This window comes from Ambystoma mexicanum, chromosome 4p (assembly GCF_040938575.1).
Source record: "Ambystoma mexicanum isolate Mex_15411 chromosome 4p, UKY_AmexF1_1, whole genome shotgun sequence".
Taxonomy (NCBI): domain Eukaryota; kingdom Metazoa; phylum Chordata; class Amphibia; order Caudata; family Ambystomatidae; genus Ambystoma; species Ambystoma mexicanum.
Window position 1 is genome coordinate 1,099,189,969 of NC_090927.1, and position 24,001 is coordinate 1,099,213,969.

A 24,001-nucleotide genomic window follows, 5' to 3' on the forward strand; every position below is an offset into this window, starting at 1 on the left:
TGGAGGGTGAAGATTCCACTGGTCCTGAGTTTCACAAAGAGGCGGCAAGGCATGCAGGTTGGAAACCAAGCCATCCACCTTAAAGGGGCCCTGTACATTATAACCCTTTTCAGTTAGCATATAACCAACATATGATCAAGAGACCAGGTTTTTTTGAGCCAGTGGTGTAGATGAAGGAAAATGTTTGTTCTTAATTGTTGAATGGAAAAAGGGATCCATGATTTAGGAAATGGCCGAGGGGAGTGCAGGAGCTGGGGGCATAGAGGTGGTCAAGAGGAAGAGTGAATTTTAAGTTGACCTCTTGTAAGGCCTTCTCGATGAAGTGGGCAGGCATTGGAGAGACCTGATTTTGGGCCTGATTCACAGAAGCATTTTATAATGGCAAAACCCCATCGGAAAACACACTGTGAATCAGGGCCTTTGTGTAGATAGAAAGCCATAAATTCAAGGTGGTACATCAGCTTGATGATTGATAAGGTAGAGGCAGCAGATTGGAGAAGAGCAGATACAGGAAAATTGTATGATTAAGTCGTCAGAGAGGGAGACTTCAATAGGAGGTTGGAGGACTGAAACAAGGAGAAGAGAAATGTGAGAGCTAGGGGGTTGCAATGAATGTGAGTCGGCTGGTTGTGTGTGGAGGGTGACTAGAAAGTATTCAGATGAAGGGGGCAAGCTGAAGAAATTTAGATTTTTTAATGTTCCAGAGTTTTAAGTCTCTCGCTATAATTACCGGGATATCGGAGTGCAGAGAATCAAGTAGTAGGTCGGAATTGTGAGAAAAGGGCTTAAAGGTACCAAGGGCTAAAGGTAAAGTGGGGTGTCTCAACAGGAAAAAACATCTCATTAAGTCACTGTAAATGTCTCACGGCAACTGTATACACTGTGTTTATTGTTTACACATTATTTAGTGTCCTCATGTTAAATCTCTATTTGGTTAGAGCTACAAAGACACTGCGCTGAATCCTAGCACTTGTGTAGGTTTCACATTTATTGATTGCAATATAAAATATATGGCAAAAAAATGTAAGCATGAATCAAGAAAGAACTGAGTCAAGAGTCAAGAAATAGAAAGAAAAAGGCAGCTATCTCTGATTGTCGCCAGTTCCTCCTCCTCCCCTTCCCTCGTCCTCTGGGCATGGGCTTCAATTTGTCTGATCTTCTCCTCACTTGCCTCTAACTCATTTCTCAGTGACCGCCTGATGCCCCCTGCGCATGCAATGGACTCGCCCCTCACCACAACTTTCAATGTTTCCCAGACGGTGCTCCTACTGTCTACGCTCCCCACGTTAATGTCTATGTACTCCGTCAATTTAGGCCGGAGTTCCTCCCGAAAGGCGCCGTCCAGCAGAGCGTATGCTCACATCCGCCACAGTGGTATGGGGGGTCTAGGCCCCTTCATTGACCAGCTCATTTGCAAGGGCGAATGGTCCGATATTGATCTGCCCAAGTACTCTGCTGATTCTATCTGAGGGAGGTGCATTCTACCCACCAGAAGGTAGTCTATTCTCATGTATAACCCATGTGGAGCTGAAAAATAGGAAAATTCCCTATTCCCGGGGTGCAGTTCTCTCCACACTTCCGCAAAGTCTAGGTTCTCAATCCCCGCCTTGAGCGGCGACACTGCGCTCCCCACCCCTTTTAGTGGTGGATTAGACCTGTCCAACATGCAATCATGCACACAATTTAAGTTACCACACCAGATAAAGAAGCAATTGCATTAGGGGGCCAGTTTCTTGCTTAACCCATTCAAGTACATAGGTGTCCCATGTTTAGGGAGGTAGGAGTTCACTAAACAAACCTCATTCTGCTCAATGCTTCCCCTGACAATTAGGTATCTCCCTTCCGCGTCAACCTCTTTCGATATTAAGCAGAAGGGCACAGATTTGTCGATCCAGGTGTACACACCTTGTGTGTACTTAGAGTATGTTGCGGCAAAGCCCTGTCCCCCCCAATGCCCCTCCACTTTGACATTGCTGTCTGCTGTGAGGTGGGTCTCCTGTAGCAGTGCTATGGAGACTCTGTTTCTCTTCAGGAAGGACTTGATTCTGTTCCTGCGAGCCTCCATCATTGCTTGGTTCCATCCCCCATTATCTTTCCTGCAGCATATTCCCAGTCAACCCCTGCTCTACTCCTCCTCCTCACTTCTCCCCTTCCACTTCCTGCCCATCTCATTGTGAAGACTGCAAAACATTTTAACCAATAACAAAACAAGCTTTTCCAACTGCATCCAGCAGCTGCACTAGCTAGAGAGCGCTCAAGTGCCCCCGCACCATCCTGGCCTCTCCGGCACAAGTCCTTTCGCAATGAGACGCCTGTTGGCTCTGGTTTCGTGGCCCGACAAGACCCCTGTCCATTTGGCATATTGTACCCAGGGCACAGTAAATTCAAGTGACCTTAGAAGTGTACCCCTGCTAGGTGGGCTGCTAGGCACCACGTTCATTTGGGCATTAAGCTTTCAATCCCAGCGATACTGACTCCGATCCCAACTCCTCCCCCAACGCCATGTTGTTGTGTTCTAGCCACATAGTGGCCGCATCCGGAGTCTCTAGAAAGATGACATGTCCCTTGTACAGTACTTAGAGCCTCGACAGATATATCAACATGTATTTGAGATTCAACTGCCGCAGTCTAGCCTTGATTGGGACAAAGGAATTCCTCGCCTTTTGTACTGCCGGGGTGTAGTCTGGGTATATTGCAATTTTAGCGTTATCTCGTATTATTTCGCCACCTTCCCTCAAGTATCGCAAAATAATCTCCCTATCTTGGAAGTTCAGAATCCTTGCTATTATTGGGCGAGGGTGCGACCCAGGTGGCAGTCTTTTCTGCAGTGCCCTATGAGCTCTCTCCACAGCAAACCTCTGTGAGAGTCAGCTAGCTCCCACTTCCTGTTGTAATAGGGTTTCTATGACGTTCATGGGGGTTGGGGCCTTCCATTCCTTCGGTTATTCCCAGTAGATGCACGTTGTTTCATTTAGACCACCCCTCAGCATCTTCTGCACTTTCTTCCAGTACTCTATTCCTGCTTTCTAGTTCCTGCACCTTGACCTGCATATCTTTCAATGGTACTGTTGTTTCCCATTGCTCCGACCCAGTGGTTGTTACGCGTTCTGTGAGATTGCACATATCTTGGCGCATCAGCTGCATTTCTATTTTGACCTCTTCTATTTTGGTATCAATAAAGGAACATAGTCCCGCGATGGCCTCTAGTACCTGATTGTCTTTATTCAGAACTTCCAGGGCAGTCTGGTCAGAGCAGTACGCATTGGCGCTCTGCTTTTTTTCCTTCGGCTTGGCTGAACGAAACGATTCCATTATTGTTGATTTGCTTTTGTTTTTAGGCAGGGACATAGCTTCCTGTAGCATCCCAGAGCGTTTAGGGTTCTCAGGGCACTGTAGTTGCCTGTGGGTCCCTACTTTGGCCTGCGGTGACCTGCAGGGACTATATTTGGGTCTGAGTGTTTGCCCAAGGTTACCGTGTCCATGGTTACTGCCTTATGCCCGCCTGTGTGGATCAGCAGGGCATGTGTACAGGGTCCCCCACTCTGTTGTGGTTTACGGGCCTTTGGGGCACCCCAAGTGAACTTCCAGAGCTTCCAGTGAGCCACCAGGACCCCCAGACAGTGACAGTGACCCTGCGTGCTATATGTTTCAGGGCGAAGCGTCTCCCACACAGTGCAGCCTCCACCAGGGGGACGTGCCACCCACACACAGTTCTAGCCCCACTGACGCCCCCTGGTTGTCAGGGGAGCGTTGATATACAGCCTTCAACAAACATGGTGTAGGGGTGCTCAGCACTTGCTTGCCCGACCCCCGGCATCACTGCCTCTTAACACAAGCATCTAGCATCTGGTTTGGCACTATTGCAACCCTCAGTTGTCGTAGCGCAGGTTTTGTGGGACACTCACAGTGTACAGCGCCTCACCCAGAGATTCACTGTGCATATCATCCAGTGGTGCTGATGTATAGCCTTGGGGTCTGGAATTTGCCTCCGCTCAACGCAGCTATCTGAAGTGTGACCACGAGGCACGTTCTCAGTGTATCCCAATGGTAGTATGGCCCAGCACCGCTTGAACACCCAGGAGCCCATGTCCAACAAGGCTGGCACAGGCGTCAGCACTCCGCTAGATCCGATACATATACCCCTCAGTTCCACCGCTGCAGTGCGCCCACAGTTTGTGCCTCGTTTCAGCACTGTTCAGCGTGTGGTCAAACTTATTATAATGCGGCCTCAGCGTGTTGATTGAGTTTAGCGATATGTTTCAAAATGCCAGACAGGCAACGCTCTGCCCCAGCGCTCCGTTCCAAATGTCTTCCCCACTTAATGCATCGTACTCTACAGTCATTAGGGTGCACAGAGCTGACGACTAGACTATCCCGTGGCCTCCAGCACCCGCGCGTGCAGCCGTTACCTTCTACGCATTCAAGGAAGTGCAATCCCCTTGTCCCGTCCAGCGCAACTCCACGCCTCTCCTCGAATACTGCTGCAGCATGCTCTCCGGTCCAGTTCGCTCCGCACCAGGCAGCTCTGCTCTTTCGGTCGCGATGCACTCCACCAACAGCGTTGCGTACTGGCGTGTCTCTTATTCCGCACCGCCAGTCTTCGCCACCACCAGCAGGCTGCTTTGCCTCAGGCGCGGCTTAACTCCTAAAGGATGTAGGTATGCCCTCTCCTGTTGCACGCTTAGGGCCAGCGCAAGGTTTCACCCTTTCCCCTCCGTTACTGATACTCCTCGAGGCCATCTGCCATCTTGCCGGGCCGGGGGGATCACACTCCCTAGCTTCTTGGTGCCGCCTGCCAGTTCCAATTTTCCCTGTACTTCTGCCACTCAGTTAGGGAATCGTTCGCCGGTTTGTGGATGTATTTTTCTTTGTATTTCGTAACCATTACAGCTGGCTAAAGGATCATAGAAAGGATCAGGACAGGAGCTCCAGCTAGGCACGTCCTCAACCCATGAGCCTAGGCCACGCCCCCAACCCTCTCGTTTTTAAAGGTACCAAGGGGGCATTAAATGAGAATCATGTAAAGAGGCTTTGGAGTAAGCAGATGAACAACAAATTGTTCAAATGATAAAGGAATGAAGTTGAGTGGGTGGGTGTGACGAATCAACTTCCGGGGCACCAGTGGTCTAGGGATGAATATCAGTTTCTAAACCATCAATCAACCCCACACCTCTAGTACACCAGAATGGATCTGAACAGATTGGAATACAAGTGAATTATAAGAACTCCTTGTCCAATTTCGGTAACGTGTACGGAACAGCAGGCTTATCTTCGCAAGGTCGTGGATCGTTGGTTAGTTGAAACACAATGAAAATACAATTATTACCCAATGATAAAAGGGACTGTCCAGTCAAGGTTGTGTACAAATACCTACTTTATTATTTCTACAACAGATAGTTCTGGCACATTACAAATACAACCCACCCTGTAAAGGAACACACAGGACAGACAGTTTCACGAAGGAAAGGGATGCACTCTGGATACTGACAGGAGGGTAGTTGGTAAAGTAATCGGTCTTACTGTTCAAGGTTATTTGATACCAGCAACAAGGGGCAAAGGGTTGTAACTGTCTCTAAGGGCCTTCGGAGAAGGACCAGGGGGGCAGAACCACAATGCACCTGGTGCTGAAGAAGTTATTGGTGCATGATGGCGTTGAGACAGTTCCAGGGTTCTTTGCAGCCCTTGAGACAGAGTTAGTAGTGGGAGACAGCTGCAGGTACCAGGCGGCAGGCAGTTCGCCAAGCGAGGCTGGACAGACATCTTCAGGCTGTCCGGTGCAGCGGCTTGGCCAAAAATCATTGTATCTGTCCGGGTTGGCAGATGTGGAATGCTGGTTGAGGCGTCTCGAACGGCTCTGGTGACTGCGGTGTGACAAAAGTCAGCGGTGCAGCTGGATGCAGTTTGAGCACTCAACTGTCTCAATAATGGCCTTAAAAGATGCATGCTGGATGATGCTTGTGTGGCAGTCCTCCTAGCTTCTTCGCAAGGCTTGTGTCGTCCTTTCAAGGCGGACGGCCCAAAGCTCAGGAGAGTGATTGCAGGCAACAGCCTTGTCCTTAGTTCAGATGATATCTGGCACTTCCCACCTAGTAAGCTTGCTGATAGAACCTAGCAGAGCTCGCTGTGTGCTGGCTGAGTACCAGTTCTAGAGCTGCTGGAAGGGTCCTCTGAGTCCGGTATCTCCCTCTGTTCCCTGGGAGATGTTTAGGGGCAGGATCTTGCTTCCCTCTTGGAACTCCTGACCTTCCTTCACTGGCATAAGATGTAAGGTAGACTGTACCTTCAGCCCGGGTCCAAATGAATCCTTCTTCTTACTCCTTTTGGAATCATCAGATGATCTGCTAAGTGAGGGGTTCAGCCCTCTTTTAAAGCCAAATAGGCCCCAGTGATGGGTGCAGGCTAAGCCTACCTTAATGAACCAATCCTGGGTCCCCACCAGCAATCTTCTGTTATGCATGAGGGCAGGACCAGAGTGCTCTGCAACAGGACAGACAAGGGGTGTCAATACATACATAAGTCCCACCCATCTTCCTCTCTTTTGTAGATCAAAGTGTCTCTCTGGTTAACTCAGCCCTCTGTGACTCTTGATTAAAGCGCAGGTCTCCCTTGAAGTTTGTGGTGGGAGCAGACTTCCTGTCTCCCCCAAATCACATCATTCGTCCCTCTGAAAGGGGTCTGCTCTGCAGGGACACCTGAAGTAACTGCTGGAACCAGACAGGCCATTCACTGCCTTTCATACAGAGAGGTGGGAACTAGCTTCAAGCTGACACATTGCATACCAAAGGAGGCTTAGCCCCGCCTTCCTGTTGTCTGCTCCAGCAACCAAGCCTCTTTTCCAAGCTTACCTTAATTATTCCTCATTAGTGTGCACTGCCACCAGCCGGATTTGATAAAGCGAAATCAAATCCATGGGGCCTTTGATATTTATATTAGGCTGCCCATGGCTGGAGGAAGGTGTGCCTTCCCCCTTCTTGAGATGCTTTGATGTACCTGTGACTGCCACATTACAGCTGAATATGACAGGGGAAGACAGAGCCTGTAGGCTGTGTCTTCCTAGAGTACACATGACTATGCGTTTTGTGCGGGAAGCAGATGAAATGTGTGCGGAATGGCCTCACACATTTCTCAGAGGCTGATCTCCCATCATTCATTTTCATTTATCAAAAAATCAAAAAGCGCAGGCGAGCACACTGTCCCCGTGTGGATGGTCGAATTCCTCACAGTGGGTGCATGGAATTTCTTTGCTTATTAATGGACATACCCAGCCTGCTTTGTGGATAGACAAGGCAAGTGAGTGGAGTCTATTTTAAGCGCTTCATCTGCTAGGTCAGCTTTGTCTAGGTGGGAGGGTGATCTTGGTTTTTGGGATGCCAGCACTGTGTGGTGGCAGAAGTGAGAGTCAATGTGATTGGTGAAGAATGACGTCTTGTTGCAGAAGGACTGGCCATTTTAGAGTCTTAGGGTGACTTTGGTGGAGAAAGAGGAGTGTACTGAGAGAGAAGGAGAGACTCCAAGAAGGAGGAAACAAGATAGTTGAGGTTAGAGTGAGAAGACAAAAGGGAGCTCAAGGGTAATATGAAAGAGGAAGGATAGTGATGGTGTCTGATAGTAGAGGGAAGCAGAGTGGAGGTGTCATGCAGTTGGCTCACTGAGGAATGAAGGGTAGGGATAGAGTGACTAAAATAGAGTGGATACAAAGTGACATGATGGAGGTGGAAATAGCAGTAGGTGGAGGAAGTGACCGATGCAGGTTGGATCACTACTACACAAGGAGCATTTACCCTGGTGGCTTCTGACTTCTGGCCCCCAATACCTTTCTCACTGCACAGAAAGAAATAGCAGCCACTTGCACACAGCTCCTAAGAAAGAGCATCTCCACAGACTTTGAACATCACCAACGTATACCTTTAACTACAACTGACATAGTCAGTCCATGGACAACATATGCCCACACTATACATACGCGGACGCCTCTCTATAATCACAGTCTTCAGTTTTCCTGTGCCTCCCAATTGTCAGGATCAGCAAGTGGCCAGCTCTGGTACACAGAATTGGGAGATGTTTCACTTGGGCAAGACATTAGTAAGAGCGTTAGGATGTATAGAAATATTATGAAAAGCTATCAGAATAGCTAATTTTCCTTGATTTTAATTTCCAGCAAGAAAAAAAAAAGCCCAAGCCAAGATGGAGAGAGAACCAGTAGGTGCTGTTTGGCCAGGAAACAATTGAAATCAACTTGGAATGTTGGCAAGATTCTTTAACTGCCTTTCATCCAAGTTAAGTTACCAGCAGGTCCTGTGTATGAAAGCTCCTCATTCAAGGCCAAGAAATCATAGGGATTTTGGAAAGTTACAGAAAAAGAAGAAACTAGTGAGTGATTTTGGAGGAAGTAACAGAAATGTCCAGGTGGGAGAGCAGTGTTTAGAGATAAAGATCTCATGAGGAGCTGAAAGAAAGTAATAGAAGCTAAAGCAACTGTTAGTGCTTTACTCCTGAGACAAATGTTTGCTGAAGCGTTGAATTCGTTTGTTCTTGTATGCTTATTAAAGTGAAATTGATCCAGAGTTTGGGCCGTTAGTTTTGGTGATGGGGAGAGCCACGAGAGCAGTGTTGTGCGCGGAGTCAGAAGGTGTGAGCAAGAAATAGCGCGGGTGACAAGAGTTGTGTGCGGAAGCATCTCTGAGCCAGTAGACTGCGGAAGAGATTAGTGTTGCAAGATCGCTACGGACGTGAACACTTCTCATCCAGCATGCACGGAGGAATGTATTTTTCAGAAACATACAGCGGATAATTATACTGCTCGTTGTGCATGCGCAGTGGAACTCATGTGTTAGTAAAGGAGCAGGAAGAACTCTGGATACATAAACTTTTTTTAAATAATCTTATTTCTCTCACCAGTTACCAGTACATAGTGATAAGGTTAATTAGTGTCAGGGACAGTTATAAAATGTAAAATATATCTCTACCAGAATATACCAGCAGAGTACCAGGTCACATATAAATAATTTACCTCATTATAGTACTAAGAGACTAAGGGCCTGATTCACAGAAGCGTTTTATAATGGTGCAATCCCATAGGAAAACACTCTGTGAATCAGGCCCTTAGAGTTTGGTGAAACTTAAAGGGCAACTACTTAAGTCAGCAACAGCACAACAACTTGGGAACAAATGCTAGAACTGAGGTGATTAGGAGGGTGTACTCAAGTTGACCAGGTGATGTCCCAGAAAAGACCCTACAAGGTCACATCTTGAGCTTACGGCGGAGGATAACAGGTAATGGTGTGGCTGTAGAAGGGGGATGAGAATAGTGAAATGTATGAGCTCTTGTTCTTATTGTTTCCTCTGCAGATCTCTACCCACCTGAAGAAGAGTGACTATGTTGTTTTTTTTATTTTCTCCACTACCCCTTTGCCTTCCTGGGGGTTTACTAATTGAGCTGTGAAAAACAGGGCTGTGATGGGAATACTTGCAGAGGGCCGGTGAGATTTAGCAGCTTCTGCACATTTAGCAGAAGGGGCCTGACACCAACCCACCCACTCTCTTCCAGATTTGCCATAGCTCCTGGAGACCATGCAAAAGGCAGCGGTGTGCTGTACAAATCCTAATAATATAAAATAGCACAGGGCTATCATGAGCAGCAATGAACCATTAGGCTAGTAGTGCCCATGAAAGGAAAGTAGGCCTTAGCGACCAAGAAAGGAGTTCAATAGGCCAGCAGGAACCAAAAAACAATTTTAACAAGCAAGAAGTCACCACAGGATGAGAACAGCCCAGTAGCATTCCACAATGGATCCAACTGTGAAAAAAGCAACTAAAAAACGATTTCAATAAAGCAGTATTGATTACTGTAGGTCATTAGCGACCTGCAATTGAGAAACTTCAAAGGGATAGTTGGGTATGTTAGCGAGTGTGTGGAAGATCAAGTTCAGTAAATAAAGGCTGGATGATGAAGAGAGGGTCAACGGTGGGGAAAATGGAGGTCATGTTACTTGTCTGGTGATGATGGCAAATTTGGTGTACTTAGTGGCTTGGAGGGAGAGCAGGATAACAGGTCCTTATCCTTTACTGGGCTGCCCGATGGGCTGGACGTCCTTGAGAAAAAAGGAGCAAGAGCTGCTAAAATGATGCAACCAGATGATTAAGCCCAGTCACCATACTACCTGCTGGGTTCTGATCAGTGAGGGGGAAAGGGGGGATTTTGGGGGCACTACTGAATGTTTGATGCTGTGCTCGGGCCCATGCTGGTGTTAGGACTGATTTTCTATACTCTGGCTTGGTGGACAGATGTATAGAAGGCCAACCTATATTGTGACAGGAACAACTCTGGGAAGCTGCAGCCAAACCAGTTTAGGTTGCAGTGACAGGCGGTCTAGGCTAAGCTCTTCAGAGTTGGTGAGCTTGTAAGGGGGCCACAATGAGGTCACACAATGGGAATCACAGATTACACTTAGACAGGATGTATAAAAATACAGTTATTTATTTATGGCCAAACACACTATGGAAACATTTAACTAAAAATATATATATATATATATATATATATATATATATATATATATATATATATATATATATATATATTCACTTCCTTATAGGGCATAATACACACTAGAAACTCCTGCAGAGGAAAGGAAAGGTTAGAATAGTATTATGCACAAAAACATCCACAGAGATGATCCCTAACTAAGATTGTCCAGCCCTAAGTTGTCTGGGGCCTTTTGCCCAATAGTTCAGGTTAAAGTTCCACAGAAGTTAGGAGACAGGAAGAAATGCAGGTAGGGTCTCTGTGGTCCGGTGAAGGGTTCTTAGGGTTAGGGTTCAAGTTAGACTAATGCCTAAAAGTAGCCCCAACAGTCAGATGTCTTGCGCAAGCAAGCAATGGCAAAGCCAAACGTGTTTGAATTAAGATTTATTAGAAGCCCATTGACTTATAATGGGAGTATAGGGCTAGGTTAGAAACTCTGTTACTTACCCCCGTACTCCGATTCTTCCCCAGACTTGGCAGAACTAAGGAAGGGGGTCTGAAGTTGCTTTTCCTGCTGAAAGTCGCAGTCCTCGATTCGCAGGGGTTGCAGGTTCGAGCTGATCTCCAGTTTGTGTCTTTCACTGTTTTAAGGACTCTCGATTGAAGAATGCAGCAAAACTGGATGCAGCAGCCCTCTCAAGACTGGACTCGGGTCAGGTAAGCTATTTAGGACCATGGTCACCGCAGCAGGGCGATGAAAAAGGACTCAGCAGCCGCGGTTAGACTTTCCCTCCTATCTCAGGTCGCCTCGATGCTAGGACACCGGAATTTAGCAGGAGGTAGTCTCGGAAGGCTGGCTGAGGATCCCCATGTTTCAGGCTGAAACTCGGTACGGTGACACCGGCAGCATGCTATCCCAAAAACAATGCTGGTCAGCCACAGGACGGTTCCAGAGCACTTCTGGAGGATTCCTTTGGCAGGGCTCCGATCAGGCGTCGGGAATGGATGGTCCCTCCACTCCAAGGGTCACAGCTCTTTTGCAGGGCTACTAAAGATTCCGAGCAAGAAAGGGCTCCTCCAGGACAGCAGCAGAAGCTGGTTGCCAGGCCTCCTTCAGTCAGGTCTCAGGTTTCTTCGCAGGTCTCATAGCTGCACAGGATACTTGGCTCCTTCAAATTTCTCCAGGATCTCTGAATAATGGGTGCAGAGGACCTCTTCTTATCCTAAAAGCAAGGTAAGAGCAGCTGTCCTCACTAGCTAATAGCAGGACTAGCCCACACACACACACCAGCAGTGGTCCAATCAGGACCACTGGCGTGAACATTCATGCATACCACTCAGACACACCTAACCAGTTTGTGAATTGGGGTCAGACAGACCCAGCCCACATCCTGCCAGCAAACACACACAGCCCTCCAGTAGCCCACCAAAAGCTTCTGTTTTCGTGGGCACTGGAAATAATTTCTTAGCCTTTCAGGCCAGGAAGAAGGCTACAGAATAAGATGGCAAAAGGTCAAGCGAAAAATCCCATGGCACGCACATGTTTGACCAGTAGCCGCAGTTAGTAGCCAAAGGCGGTAAATGCGTAAGGCTAAAACGAAAATCCCCAAAAAATGGGAAAAAGCCACTGCTGCCACCAGCTTATTGTTTTAGCACCTCTAGAGTAACCAAAAATCCACTGAGTGTTAGTCTAGGGCAAAACAAAAATGTGCCCCATTGTACTGCAGTGTAAGCTGCATTGTACAATGCTAAAAGTTACCACAAGTGATACAAAAGTTACCAAAAGTAGTAACATAGTAACATGTCTAAGGGAAACAAGATTTCCCAGTTCTGACAGCCTAAAGGGCATAACAGTTTCTCCATAACATATGAGCAAAGGCCAGTGTTTAAGGCTTCCCTGCATTGTGAAAGGTACAGGTCAGATTAAAAAATAAAAGCAACAGGTTTGGGGGTTCCATAAATATGGAAGGAAAGGTGCAGTAAAGAGAATTCTTTCCTAACAGATGAGAAGAAGCCCACTCCACCAGCTACAGTTGGCGCTTTGAGTGTGAGACGGATGGCACCAAGAGCTACATGAACATTCTTCCTTCCAGTTCTCAGCCCGGTCATGTGACACTGCCTGCCAATCCTGGGAAGCCTTTGAGAAAGTTCTACTAATAAGCTCATGGAGTGTGTGGAGCAGGTTCCGATTCTGGGTGACTTCTAGTCAGGCTTCAAGGAGCACCGAGATCACTGTTATTAACGTACACAACAGACTGCTGGAGATTCCAGATCCATGATGTGGGCCAGCTCTGTTTATGTTGATGTTTTTATCAGCTACCATTGACCTCCTTAATTCAACCTTCTTATGGCGAATACTATATGGTCCAAAAGTTGACTTCAAAAATTCAAACAGCTATTGTAATATAATTAAAATCCAACATGTCTAATCCTGAATGCCTATATTTGTCATGCCTAAAAGTTGTCATTTCCAGAAAAACATTTTAAGGGCTACTGTTAGTCAGAAGTTAATAGAATATGACACTGATTAGGGACTTGGAGCAGTCATTTAAACATTAAAATAACATGAAAGTAAAATACATCCTTCATTTCATTATAAAATAATAAAATAGTTTATTAGCAAAAATAATAATTTGATCACGAATGAATGACAATAAGGAATACAATTGTATAAGGCTGAGAGTAATAGCAGATATATTTCAATTAGTAACTAATCGCTAGCAAAGAATAAGGAATGGGGAAGAGGGTTGGTGGGTCACCTTTCCTGTTCAATAAATAGCCTAGGAATGAGCTTCCACGAAAGCAGGATGTGGTGTTTTCCACCCTTCTGTAATGACATATCAAAACACAATAAAATAACATTTTGAAAATAAATCACAGGGTAAACATTCCACTAAATCTTTGCAGCTCCTGAAATAGCTCCCCAGGTTCCCAACCTTATCACAGCACGAGGGTCATTCCTAGTGCATTAGGGTGCCCCAGACTAGGTATTTGTCATTTCATTTATAAAACTTGTTTTTAGATTTTTTGTTGAATTAAATTTGTATTTGTGACATCGGGAGCCTGTCCCCGCCCCAGAGAATGGAGGGATCCCTGAAGTCCAGGAAAGGCTACCGTAGCCTTGTTACCTGAGCCATGAGATACTTGTAGGTGGTTCAGGGTGGTAATTCCCAAAAACCCATTTCAACCCCCCCCTCCCAATCTGGGAGCCATAGATTCTGAAGATCTAGAACACGAAAGAGTGCATTTACCCTGTTTCCAAATGCATATGTCCAGGTTACACACCAGGTCAGAGGATGAGGGTTCAAAGGCCAGCAATATCACAAAAGATTACCCAATGCCAGCTCCTGGATGAATAAGTCGAGGACAGGACTACAGGATCGTTCCCTGTGGGATGCCAGACCCTTGCAGATGTGACATACCGAGGAAATAAGGGCTCCAGGCAGCAGTGATGAAGAAACAGTAATTTATTTCATTACAGCGACAGCAGCCTATGAGAGCCGAGTGCCAACATGGCTCTCTCCCTGCAGTCTCTACTGTAACTCCTCTACATTCTTAGAATAACATTCTTAGAACTTAATGAGCTCATAGTGCAGCTCAATGTTTAACTAGGTTCTGGTAATACATTTTTATGAACTTGTTTTAACTTACACTTACATCATAACACATCTCATCCCTTATGTGCATACAGCTGTTTACTCCACATAATAATCCTTAAACCAGCTGGGTTTGTTCTTGACTCTATTTGAATGTGTCTCTGCTGCAGACCTTGAATTGTTGTCATCCTTGGAACACTTATCTATGACACTAGAGTCTCTGATACTGTTATTAGCAAATTCACCATTGTCATGTTCACCATTGTCATGTTTATCATGTGCATTGTCCTTCATGCATTCTGGACATTTCTTAATTCTGGACATTGACCAACACTCCCCCCCTTCTACAATTACTACATTGTTTCTTACCGCAGATATTTTCTTGGGACCAATGTATTTGCTTTCTACACATATGGGAGTGAATCTAGGGTTCTTTATGAGAATACAATCTCCCACTTTCCAGGTATTACTTTTGACACTCTTGTCCTCATCAAATCTTTCTTTGTACACCTCCTGTACTGTATCTTTGATGAGAGTCATAATTCTCTCACGATCAATGTTGGAACTCTTGGCTAAGTCCATCCACCCTGGACATAGTTTTGTTCCAGGTTGTCTCCCTTTCAATGACATGAACGGAGATACATTTGTAACTGAGTGTGGTGTGGTACAGTAGTTCCATATCATTTCTCTTACTACACCAAACCATCTTAGATTAGAAGCCATGGCCAATTACAAACCACCCTTTATGAACCTATTGGCTCTCTCAAAGAGGCCGTTGGCCCTTGGATGTTATAAAGCAGTTCTAGTGTGTTTGATGCAAAATTTATTCAAGAAAGTTAACATCCTTTCAGAACAGAATTGTACTCCGTTATCAGTGATTAATTCTGTCGGGAAACCCTCCCTGTAAAACACTTCCTCGAAGAATAACACCATCTCTGCAGTGGTTGCCTCACGCAAAGCCTTCCATTCAATCCATTTGGAATGGTAGTCCACTAACACAACAATGTATTTATACCCATTGTCAAGGTTTTGTAATGGTCCTATCAAATCAACTGCAACTTTTTGCCATGGTTCACTCTGTACTTTGACAGGATTTATTGGTACTTCTCTAACCATCTTGGTCTTGTCACTCTTACCACACTCTCTACAACCCCTAACACACTTCTCTGCATCGCTGTCAATCCCGGGCCACCAGAAATATTGCCGCAAATATCTCTTTGTTCCTCCCATGCCCAGGTGAGCTTGATGTGCTATATTTACTAAATGAGATCTAACTCCATTGGGGGTATTATCCTATTTCCTTTTCTAAGTTTACATCCGTCCTCAGACATACTTAACTCGTCCTTCACACCAAAATATCTGTCAAACTCTTTTCCCACAATATTCTTGTGAGGCCATCCTTCTCTGGTCCAAATCATAACTTGATTCAATATTAAATCCTCCTCACCAGCTCTTATCCACATCTCTTTATCAATGGCATCATGCTCAATTTCTGCAATGCTCACATCTTGAAATTCAGGTGCTCCCTCCAATTCATCATCACACACAGGTAATCTGGATAAACAATCTGGTACCACATTCTCCCTCCCGGGAATGTAACACACCTTGAAATTATAACCCAAGAGTTCTACCATCCACCTCGAAACTCTTGGAGACCCTTTGGCCCACTCAGAACCGTTCATCAATTGAACCAAAGGCTTGTGATCTGATCTGACAATAAAAGGTCGACCCCATAGAAAGAACTTGAAGTGCGTGACTGCCCAAAATACTGCTAGTGCCTCTCTTTCAATGACAGAGTAATTTTTTTCTGCTCCTCTAAGTGGCCTGGATGCAAATGCAATTGTGTATTTAGTTTTACCTGAGTCAAACTGAGTCAAAACTGCTCCTAAGCCAAGGGTACTAGCATCAACTGAAAGCAACGTTTTCCTGCCAAACATGAATCCACTTAAGGATGGGGCCTTGACTATACAATCTTTGATTTGCAAGAATGCTTCCTGACACTCTTTGGACCATGTGTACTTCACGTTCTTTTTCAGTAACTCCCTCAATGGAGATGAGATGGATGCAAAGCCATTCACAAATTTATGGTAATATTCCGCTAGTCCCATGAAAGAACATAGTTGGTCCTTGTCTTCGGGCTGAGGAGTATTACTAATGCTTTCTATGAGTGACTTTTTGGGAGAAGTACCTTCTTTCGAAACTTTGTGTCCCAGATACTCCACTTCCTCAACACTTATTTTACATTTGCTTCTTTGGACCGTTAACCCAGCCTCTTTTAGTCTGCATAGTACTGCCCTAAGTACTCTGTCATGCTCATGCTCATTACTTGCAAAAATCAGAATGTCATCTTGAAACACCTTAACATTTTCCAACCCTTTTAACACTTCCTCCATCACCTTTTGGAACACAGATGCTGCCGAGGCCAACCCAAATGGCATGCGATTGTATTTATAAGTGCCTTCAGGTGTGATAAAGGCAGTGAGATGTTGCGATTCTCGGGAAAGGGGAACTTGGTGATAGGCAGCAGAGAGATCAATGACAGAGAACAATTTGGGTTCGCCAAGAGTGGAGAGGGTCTCGGAAATGTTGGGTAGGGGATGTCTCTCCACCAGAATATTGTGATTAAGACTGCGCAAATCTACACACAGTCTTAATTTACCATTATTTTTGGCCACTGAAACAATGGGGGACAACCACTCTGTGGCCTCAACAGGTTCAATGACCCCCTTATCTACTAAGTTATCGAGTTCACTGCGTAGTTGCGCTCTCATGTTTAACGGCACATGTCTCACTTTATGAACAATAGGCTGACATTCTTTCTTTAGTCTAATATGGTGTTCGAAGTTCTTGAGTCTGCCCAGACCTTCGGTGAAGACCTCTGGGAACTCTCTTGACCACATATCATCAATCTCAGCAATGGTGACAGGCTCAGTGGCACTAGCTTGCACCCTGACTCTCAACTTCCTTTGTTCCTCCCAACCTAAAAGGGAGGCTCCCTTTCTTGCAACCAAAATGTCAGCTATGCATTCTCCACCTCTGTATTGCACACTTGCAGTAAACTGTCCCAGCATCTCAATAGGGGATTCCGCATAGCCGCAGGGCCGAATTCTTGGTGGATCCAGCATTGATTCATCCTTTTTTAGAACATCTTTAAATGTTTCTTTAGAAATGATGGTCCATGGGGAACGTGTGTCAACTTTCATGAGTATTTCTCGACCATCAATTACAAAAACATCTGTTGGACCTTTGCTGTCTCCTCCTCCAATGGTCGAAATCTCGAAGACATGTCTGGGGTTGTCTTGTGAGGAGTATACCTCCTTTATGTTGTAAGCTGAGTGAGCACCTTCTTCTTGGTTGTCTCTGGTTTCTAAGAGATTTATTGATGACCGCTTGCATACATTAGCGAAATGTCCTCTGGTCCTACACTTGAAACATTCAGCATTCCTTGCTGGGCACGAAGGGTAATTCGGACCATGCTTGACACTGCCACATCTGGTACACTTCGCACCCCATGTTCCTTTCCTGCTTGTATTGACATTAAGTCTCTTCCTGTGATCGACTGCGCACACAGCTTGGGTACTCTGTTTGTCAGACTTCAGTTCTTTGACATATTGTGAGGTTTGTTCTATGCTTCTGGCTAGGTCCACTGCTTCATCCAACTTCATGTCTTTTGCCAACAATTTCTCCTGTATCCTAATATTATTTGTGCACCTCACTAACTGATCTCTAATTAACGAGTCAGATAGATGTTCGAATTCACAGGAGTGGCTTAATGTTCTTAATGAGGCTATGTACGATTCCACGGATTCTGAGGACTCCTGCGTACGCTGAAAGAACTTGTGCCTCTCGAATGTAACATTTTTTTTAGGCTCAAAATGATCCTTGAGTTGTTTAATCGCAAGGGCATATTCATCTGTGTCCTCCGCTTCACCAGCTTGTGCACTGCCTAACCCATCAAACACTGCACGGCCTTCCACACCAAGATTGTGAAGTAATAATGCCTTTTTGCGAGTTGATCTGAATCTCTCTCCTCCCATTGCCACCAGGTAGTTTTCAAACATGTCTTTCCACCTGTCCCACCTAACTTGGGGGCGTCCAGGTTCATTCAAAAATGACATTGGCGGAGGTATTGAAGCTGCCATGTCTTAAGCGGTAAAAAGGTGGTAAAGAGTGGGCTTGCTAGATGCAACCAAAAGACTCTGGATCAGTTCAAGTATGCCCAGTGGATGCACAGACTGAGCAGTGACAGTGCTGTGCTATGCAGACAAAGGGATCAGTCTTGTATGAGTACAATCCCTTGTGTATGATGTCACAATCCTCCTTACATCAGTCTGAATTGGAACGTGATGGCTGCTCATCCACAGAATGGATACATGTCATAATGACTGGCTCCTGAAACTTGCCAGAACTGCATGGGCAGGTTGCTCAGCAACGATAATGTCAATGCTAGGGATCCTGAAAGTAAACACTGTTGCTTTGAGACAGAGTCAATACAGTAATGGGGAAGGCAAGATTACACCCCCAGGGGACGCGCCTGCTGACCTGTTGTTCCGCTCCTCCTGACCTTCCTGCAGCGTCCGCTGTCGCACGGGAGTGTGGAATAATGCAGGCCGCGCTATGACGAGACTTCAAAGGAGTACGGAGACCCTGCTGAGAGCCATCCTTGTCGCCAATGAGGAAATAAGGGCTCCAGGCAGCAGTGATGAAGAAACAGTAATTTATTTCATTACAGCGACAGCGGCCTATGAGAGCCGAGTGCCAACATGGCTCTCTCCCTGCAGTCTTTACTGTAACTCCTCTACATTCTTAGAATAACATTCTTAGAACTTAATGAGCTCATAGTGCAGCTCAATGTTTAACTAGGATCTGGTAATACATTTTTATGAACTTGTTTTAACTTACACTTACATCATAACACATACCAACAGGTAGAAGTGTATTTTAGAAATGCTATATAACCTTCTAGAGGTCCCTCCAGGTGGTCTTGTGCACCAGGAGGGACCCTAGCACAGACAAGCACAAAGGACCTGCGGATAGACAGCAGAGAGGGAGGCAAGTGCAGCATGCCAGACAGCTCTGCCAGATCCTGTATGTTGGCAGCGATCCCTGTGGGCGCTCGGCAGAAGAAGAGGACACTCTTCAGTATGGCGAACAACAGCGCATCTGAAGACAGACGCCACCAACGATCTGCCAACCGGAGTGAAGCGAAGGGAGGAGGGTTGCCCGAATCAGAGACAGTTGCAATGCTTTTGAAACCTCGAGGCACAGTGGAGCGGCCTCAGCGTGGGCAAATTAGAGGCTCCAGTCTAGCCCTTCGGGGCTTCTCATAGATTGGGCGAGAAGAGAGGTGGCTTATACAAGGTCGAAGCAAGTTAGTGTTAGGGTGGCAGTCATCCAGGAGCGAGGGCGCAAACAGGATGGCAAACCCCACAAGAAGAGGAGGGGCAATAAGATTGCTGAAGCCCGAGCCCTGAAAGAGCTTGGAGGTCTGAAAGAGCAGAACGAGGGCAGGGCTCTGGAGAAGCTTATAAGCTTAATCAAGCTTTCGACTCCTAAACAAGTGAGAAGGCAGAGAGGCTGGAAAGGATAACACCCTTGAGAGACCAGAGACTGCTGAACAGCGAGCTGGCACTATATCCCTCAAGGGTAAACTGGGCACTACATCCCTGGACAGTGAGCTAGGCACGACATCCATAAGCAGGGAGTTGGACCCTACATTCTATCCCTGTCATGAGTCTGCGGCTCCGCACTAAGCTTGTGACCATACTGCCTTTGCTTTAATTTTATATATATATATATATATGTATATATTTAACCTTTGCTTCACTTTGTCATTGGCTCAAATCTGTCTGTCTTTTTAATCAGGTTGAGTCCTGTTTCTGTCGTTAACGTTTGCAACTGTAATTGTGTTCGTCAAGATTTATGCGCGTGGATGCCCGTGGGCCTGGTGCACTTTATAAATAAATAAAATACAAATACATCCCTGAAGGATGAGCTGAGTATCATATCTGGGAAACTGGCAAAGTGAGCCAGACACTATTTCCTTGGAGGGATGACAAATAGTGCACTGGGCACTATACCCATCTGTCTGTGATTTGGGCAAAGATTCAAGCAGCGAGGATATATCCCAGTGAATGTGATTCAAGCAAAGAAGCTGCTTTGTGCTATGTGCCTGATACTCTTTAGAGTAAAGATCTTTCCAAGATGGGAAAATCCTTTTAGTTGTAGATAAAACCCTACTCCCCATAGGCGTGTGTACAAACCTTAACCGGACAAGCAATAAAATGTCGAAAACTCATACTATTGTTTTGCCGAGTACCCACATATTCTAACCACATTTTAAGAAATGAATACCAACTTAGCTCAGGAAGAAATATATTCTTTGCTAAGTAAATTAAGATTCCCACTTATGCCCAAAATATAAAAATTATCTTGAAGTCGACAAGTGCTGTGGTGAACGATGCGGCCTACATTAAATCTGTACACACTGAAACCTTTTCCAATGAAAAGCAATGCGGATGAACCAGATGGGAAAAGATGGCGGCTGGATGTGAAGCACAGCCATTTGGACCCCAACTTCTCTCAACCTGTTGGAAGAAGAGGTCCACAATCCCAAGTGTTGAACACTTCTGTGGACCCCCAGGCCAGGTACTGAGTCCTCCCCACTGCCCCTTGACCTGCTCCAGGGAAACACACTGTGGATACTTAGTTAATCATATCAGGCTTTGGGATCTAAACTGATAGAAACGATACACGTTGATGTGATTTACTCTTTACAAAATGACCTCGGATGTGACTTGTTCCATACAATCTAGAGCACAAGACTGTAAATGTTTCCCAAAAAGCAGTATTGCATAAAGGATATATTCATATATAAAATTGGAATACAGAGGATGATTTGTATGAAATAAGAGAGGCAAGTATGGCAAAGGAAAAGTGTGGCAGTGGGAGAAGGTAGGATGTGGATCCCTCTACCCCCTCATAAAAAAACACAAATACAAATAAAAGGTCGACTTTCCAAAGGATCGTCTTTCAGAAATCAAGTGAGCATTTCAAAAGAGAAAGTTGCCGTTTTGGTGTCTTTTACTAGGTCAACACACGCATGAATGTCGACCATTGGACCTGCACCACATCACTTCCCATGGTAGGTTCTGCTGCTCAACATACACCTAATATTGGTTCAGCCATGTCATTCAGATAAGCAATTGGAAGAACGCCTTTGCGAGCAAAATGAAATGTTCAGCACTGGATGGAATGGAAATAGCAACAGGGATTGAGTTCATGGAACCTCTGTGTACTTTAGAGACTTTACATAACAAAAATCCCCAAAATAGTGTAAAACACTGAAACATATTTCCCAACACTGCCACAACTCCAGAGTGCCCCCTTGAAACATCATACTGATTCATATGCATTTTTATTCCATACAGAGAAAGGACTTAAGGATCTTCAACCTTTGGTCCAATAAGATGTTATGGACTATTACTCCCATAGGCCTTCGCCATCACAATCAATGGCGAGGGATCATGGGAGTCACAGTCCAAACCATTTGGAGAGCCACAGGCTGCATACCTTTAAGGCTGCAATATTATCCAAGTTGTACACGTTGCTCCAAATGCATGTAATCCAGAACCATGCAGTAAACCTGGGACTGCAAGCCTGGGATGTCATCGCCGCGGGGCTGACATTTCCAAACCGCCTTCCTATTGAAGGTGGGCTCAAATTCAAGATTATCTGCCAAGTACAGAGCTATGTGCTCACTGTGGATCCCAATACCTAACCCCTATCTTGGAAAAATACATCCAGACAGAACCTACAATCTGGAGGATGTAACACATGTATTACAGCTAAAAACAAAAAAAAAACTCATGGGTGGTCTCTCAATAGCCCCCCTTGCAACGAACCCGTGGAACAGCATCCCTAAAGAAATCTGAACAAATGTAAACAGGATCAATTTCCAGCTACACCTGAAACTCTGGTTCACTCTTAAACGCCCATCAAGAACCACCTCCACGTTTTTGAGGCCTGATACACTGCCCTGCCACTGGGCAGATTGCCTACTCCTACCTACCATCAGCATTTAGACTTATTTCGCAGTCTCCGCCCTCCTCCTCCCTCATCCTTACCCTACAGCCTTTTCCCAGGTTGCTGGATTACCTACTCTCTTATTTGCTTGCACTCCTCATTCTGTATTACACCAACCTACGTTTCAGTACTGCACATGTACACTTCACTACCCAATATCACCCTTCTGAATATTGGTCCTGTTCCCCTCCCCCATGCCACATGTAAACCCCCAACTGCTTCCCAAATGCACGCTTTGGAGCGCTAGGTCTAGAAATAAGGCGCTATATACACTTGCAAAAAATAAATTAAAAAACATAAACAAAGGCTTAGTAATGAAAAACAGATGGCTCACAGTGGTTTTCAAGATAAAGATGTTCCTTTTTTTTAGTAAATTGCTTTAATCCCTTTCTCTCTAGTATCCAGCACAATTCAGCTTGAGCACTGCATGACTGGTACTGCAGATTTTCGAAATGATGTCACAGAATCAGACTTCGCCCAACCATACGTTCCTTACTAGCGCATGTTGCAAATAGGAAGACTTGTTTTTCAAAAACCAGGCTACCAGTCAATGAGGTTTTTATACACCTCACTTTAGACAGTAAACAGGATTACACTCATGGCTGGAAACTGCACAGATTGTGGCGCCCACCTCTTGCCTCCTTTTGGCCACGCAGGCTCACCACAGGAAGTCTGAGCATGTCATTACATAATTATGGCTAAACTGGCTGCAGTGTGTTGTTGTTGTGAATCCGCTGAAACGCGCAGAAGCCGCGTGAAGCTTGTGGAGGCTCAGCTCAAGGGAGCCCGTATTTAGAAATGTACTTACTGGGAGGGAAGAGGAAACCCTGGCTAATGTTGAGGGCTGGCTTGTAGTCGGAGCATTTTTGGCCCTTGGCATCAGGAATCCTGGGATCAGGCCGCAGACAGTCTGGAAGTGTAGGCGGAAGAGAGGAGGCAGCTCCCTGGCAGGAGGAAAGAAGGACAGGGTCATGCCAAGCCTTATGGTTAACCGAACCTACATGATGTTCTTAGGCTTCCGGCCATAAGAGTTTCACATTTAGCATTTTCTGAAGTCACTCAGGTTAACAGTGTTATTCAAGAACACTAATGTATATGATAAGACATCTTCATGCTCCATATTTGGACAACAGACATTAGCACCTGGTCATTTGGCATCATCAGTGCGTATGTCACACATACAACCAATAGTGCTTGGATCAGGTCATGTTAGTTGATGAAGAAAAGGAAGTGTTAACTTAACATTTCACTGGCACCCGCTGGCTCCCAGATTCTTCATTCAACTGCAGCAACCCAATCGCATTCAAAAACTGCAAATCAGAGCTGACAAACCTTAAAACAATAGGTGACGTGTGAAAGAGTACACAATGTGAATCGGGATTTGAGTATCCCAACATTTCCGTTTACCCCCTCCCCCCATGCAGGTGGGCAAAGGGCAGAGGATAGATGATGAGGAGCTGGAAGGGCCCTGAGCGGGTCTTATATAGAGCCGTGAACTTCAGGCTCTGTGACACCCGAGATTCGAAGTGGGATACAACCTCTTCTAAGAGTTGGTGGTAGACTGACGACATTGGTCAGATTGCTCCAAAAAGATTCTAGGGTTCCTTGAATCCTGTTTTACGAAGTTCGTTCCAGCCTACTCCGAAGACAACTGCTTCAGACTTCTCTCATGCAATGGTGGCAGTCTCCTCTCGACTTCAGTGGAGCCTTGGTACGTCACAGAAGGCAGCCAATAGTGATGGCGTGCTGCTTGGCTGAAACAGGAAGTGCAAGTATGCAGAGGAGGTGCAGACCCGAAGTCTGATGAGGGAAGAGTCAGTACTCTATCTAAAATGTGTGGTGCCCCAGGGGTAGG

General features: G+C 45.7%; 1 protein-coding gene across 2 annotated transcripts in view; it reads right to left on the bottom strand.

The window, feature by feature from the left end:
• The window catches only part of ENPP3 (ectonucleotide pyrophosphatase/phosphodiesterase 3), a 759,459-nt gene that overhangs the window by 49,669 nt on the left and 685,789 nt on the right, over window positions 1-24,001 (bottom strand). For both annotated transcript variants that reach the window (XM_069606685.1, XM_069606686.1), the window contains exon 21: window positions 22,955-23,090. In XM_069606685.1, the coding sequence (XP_069462786.1) occupies window positions 22,955-23,090 (136 nt within the window). The remainder of the gene's footprint in view (window positions 1-22,954; window positions 23,091-24,001) is intronic.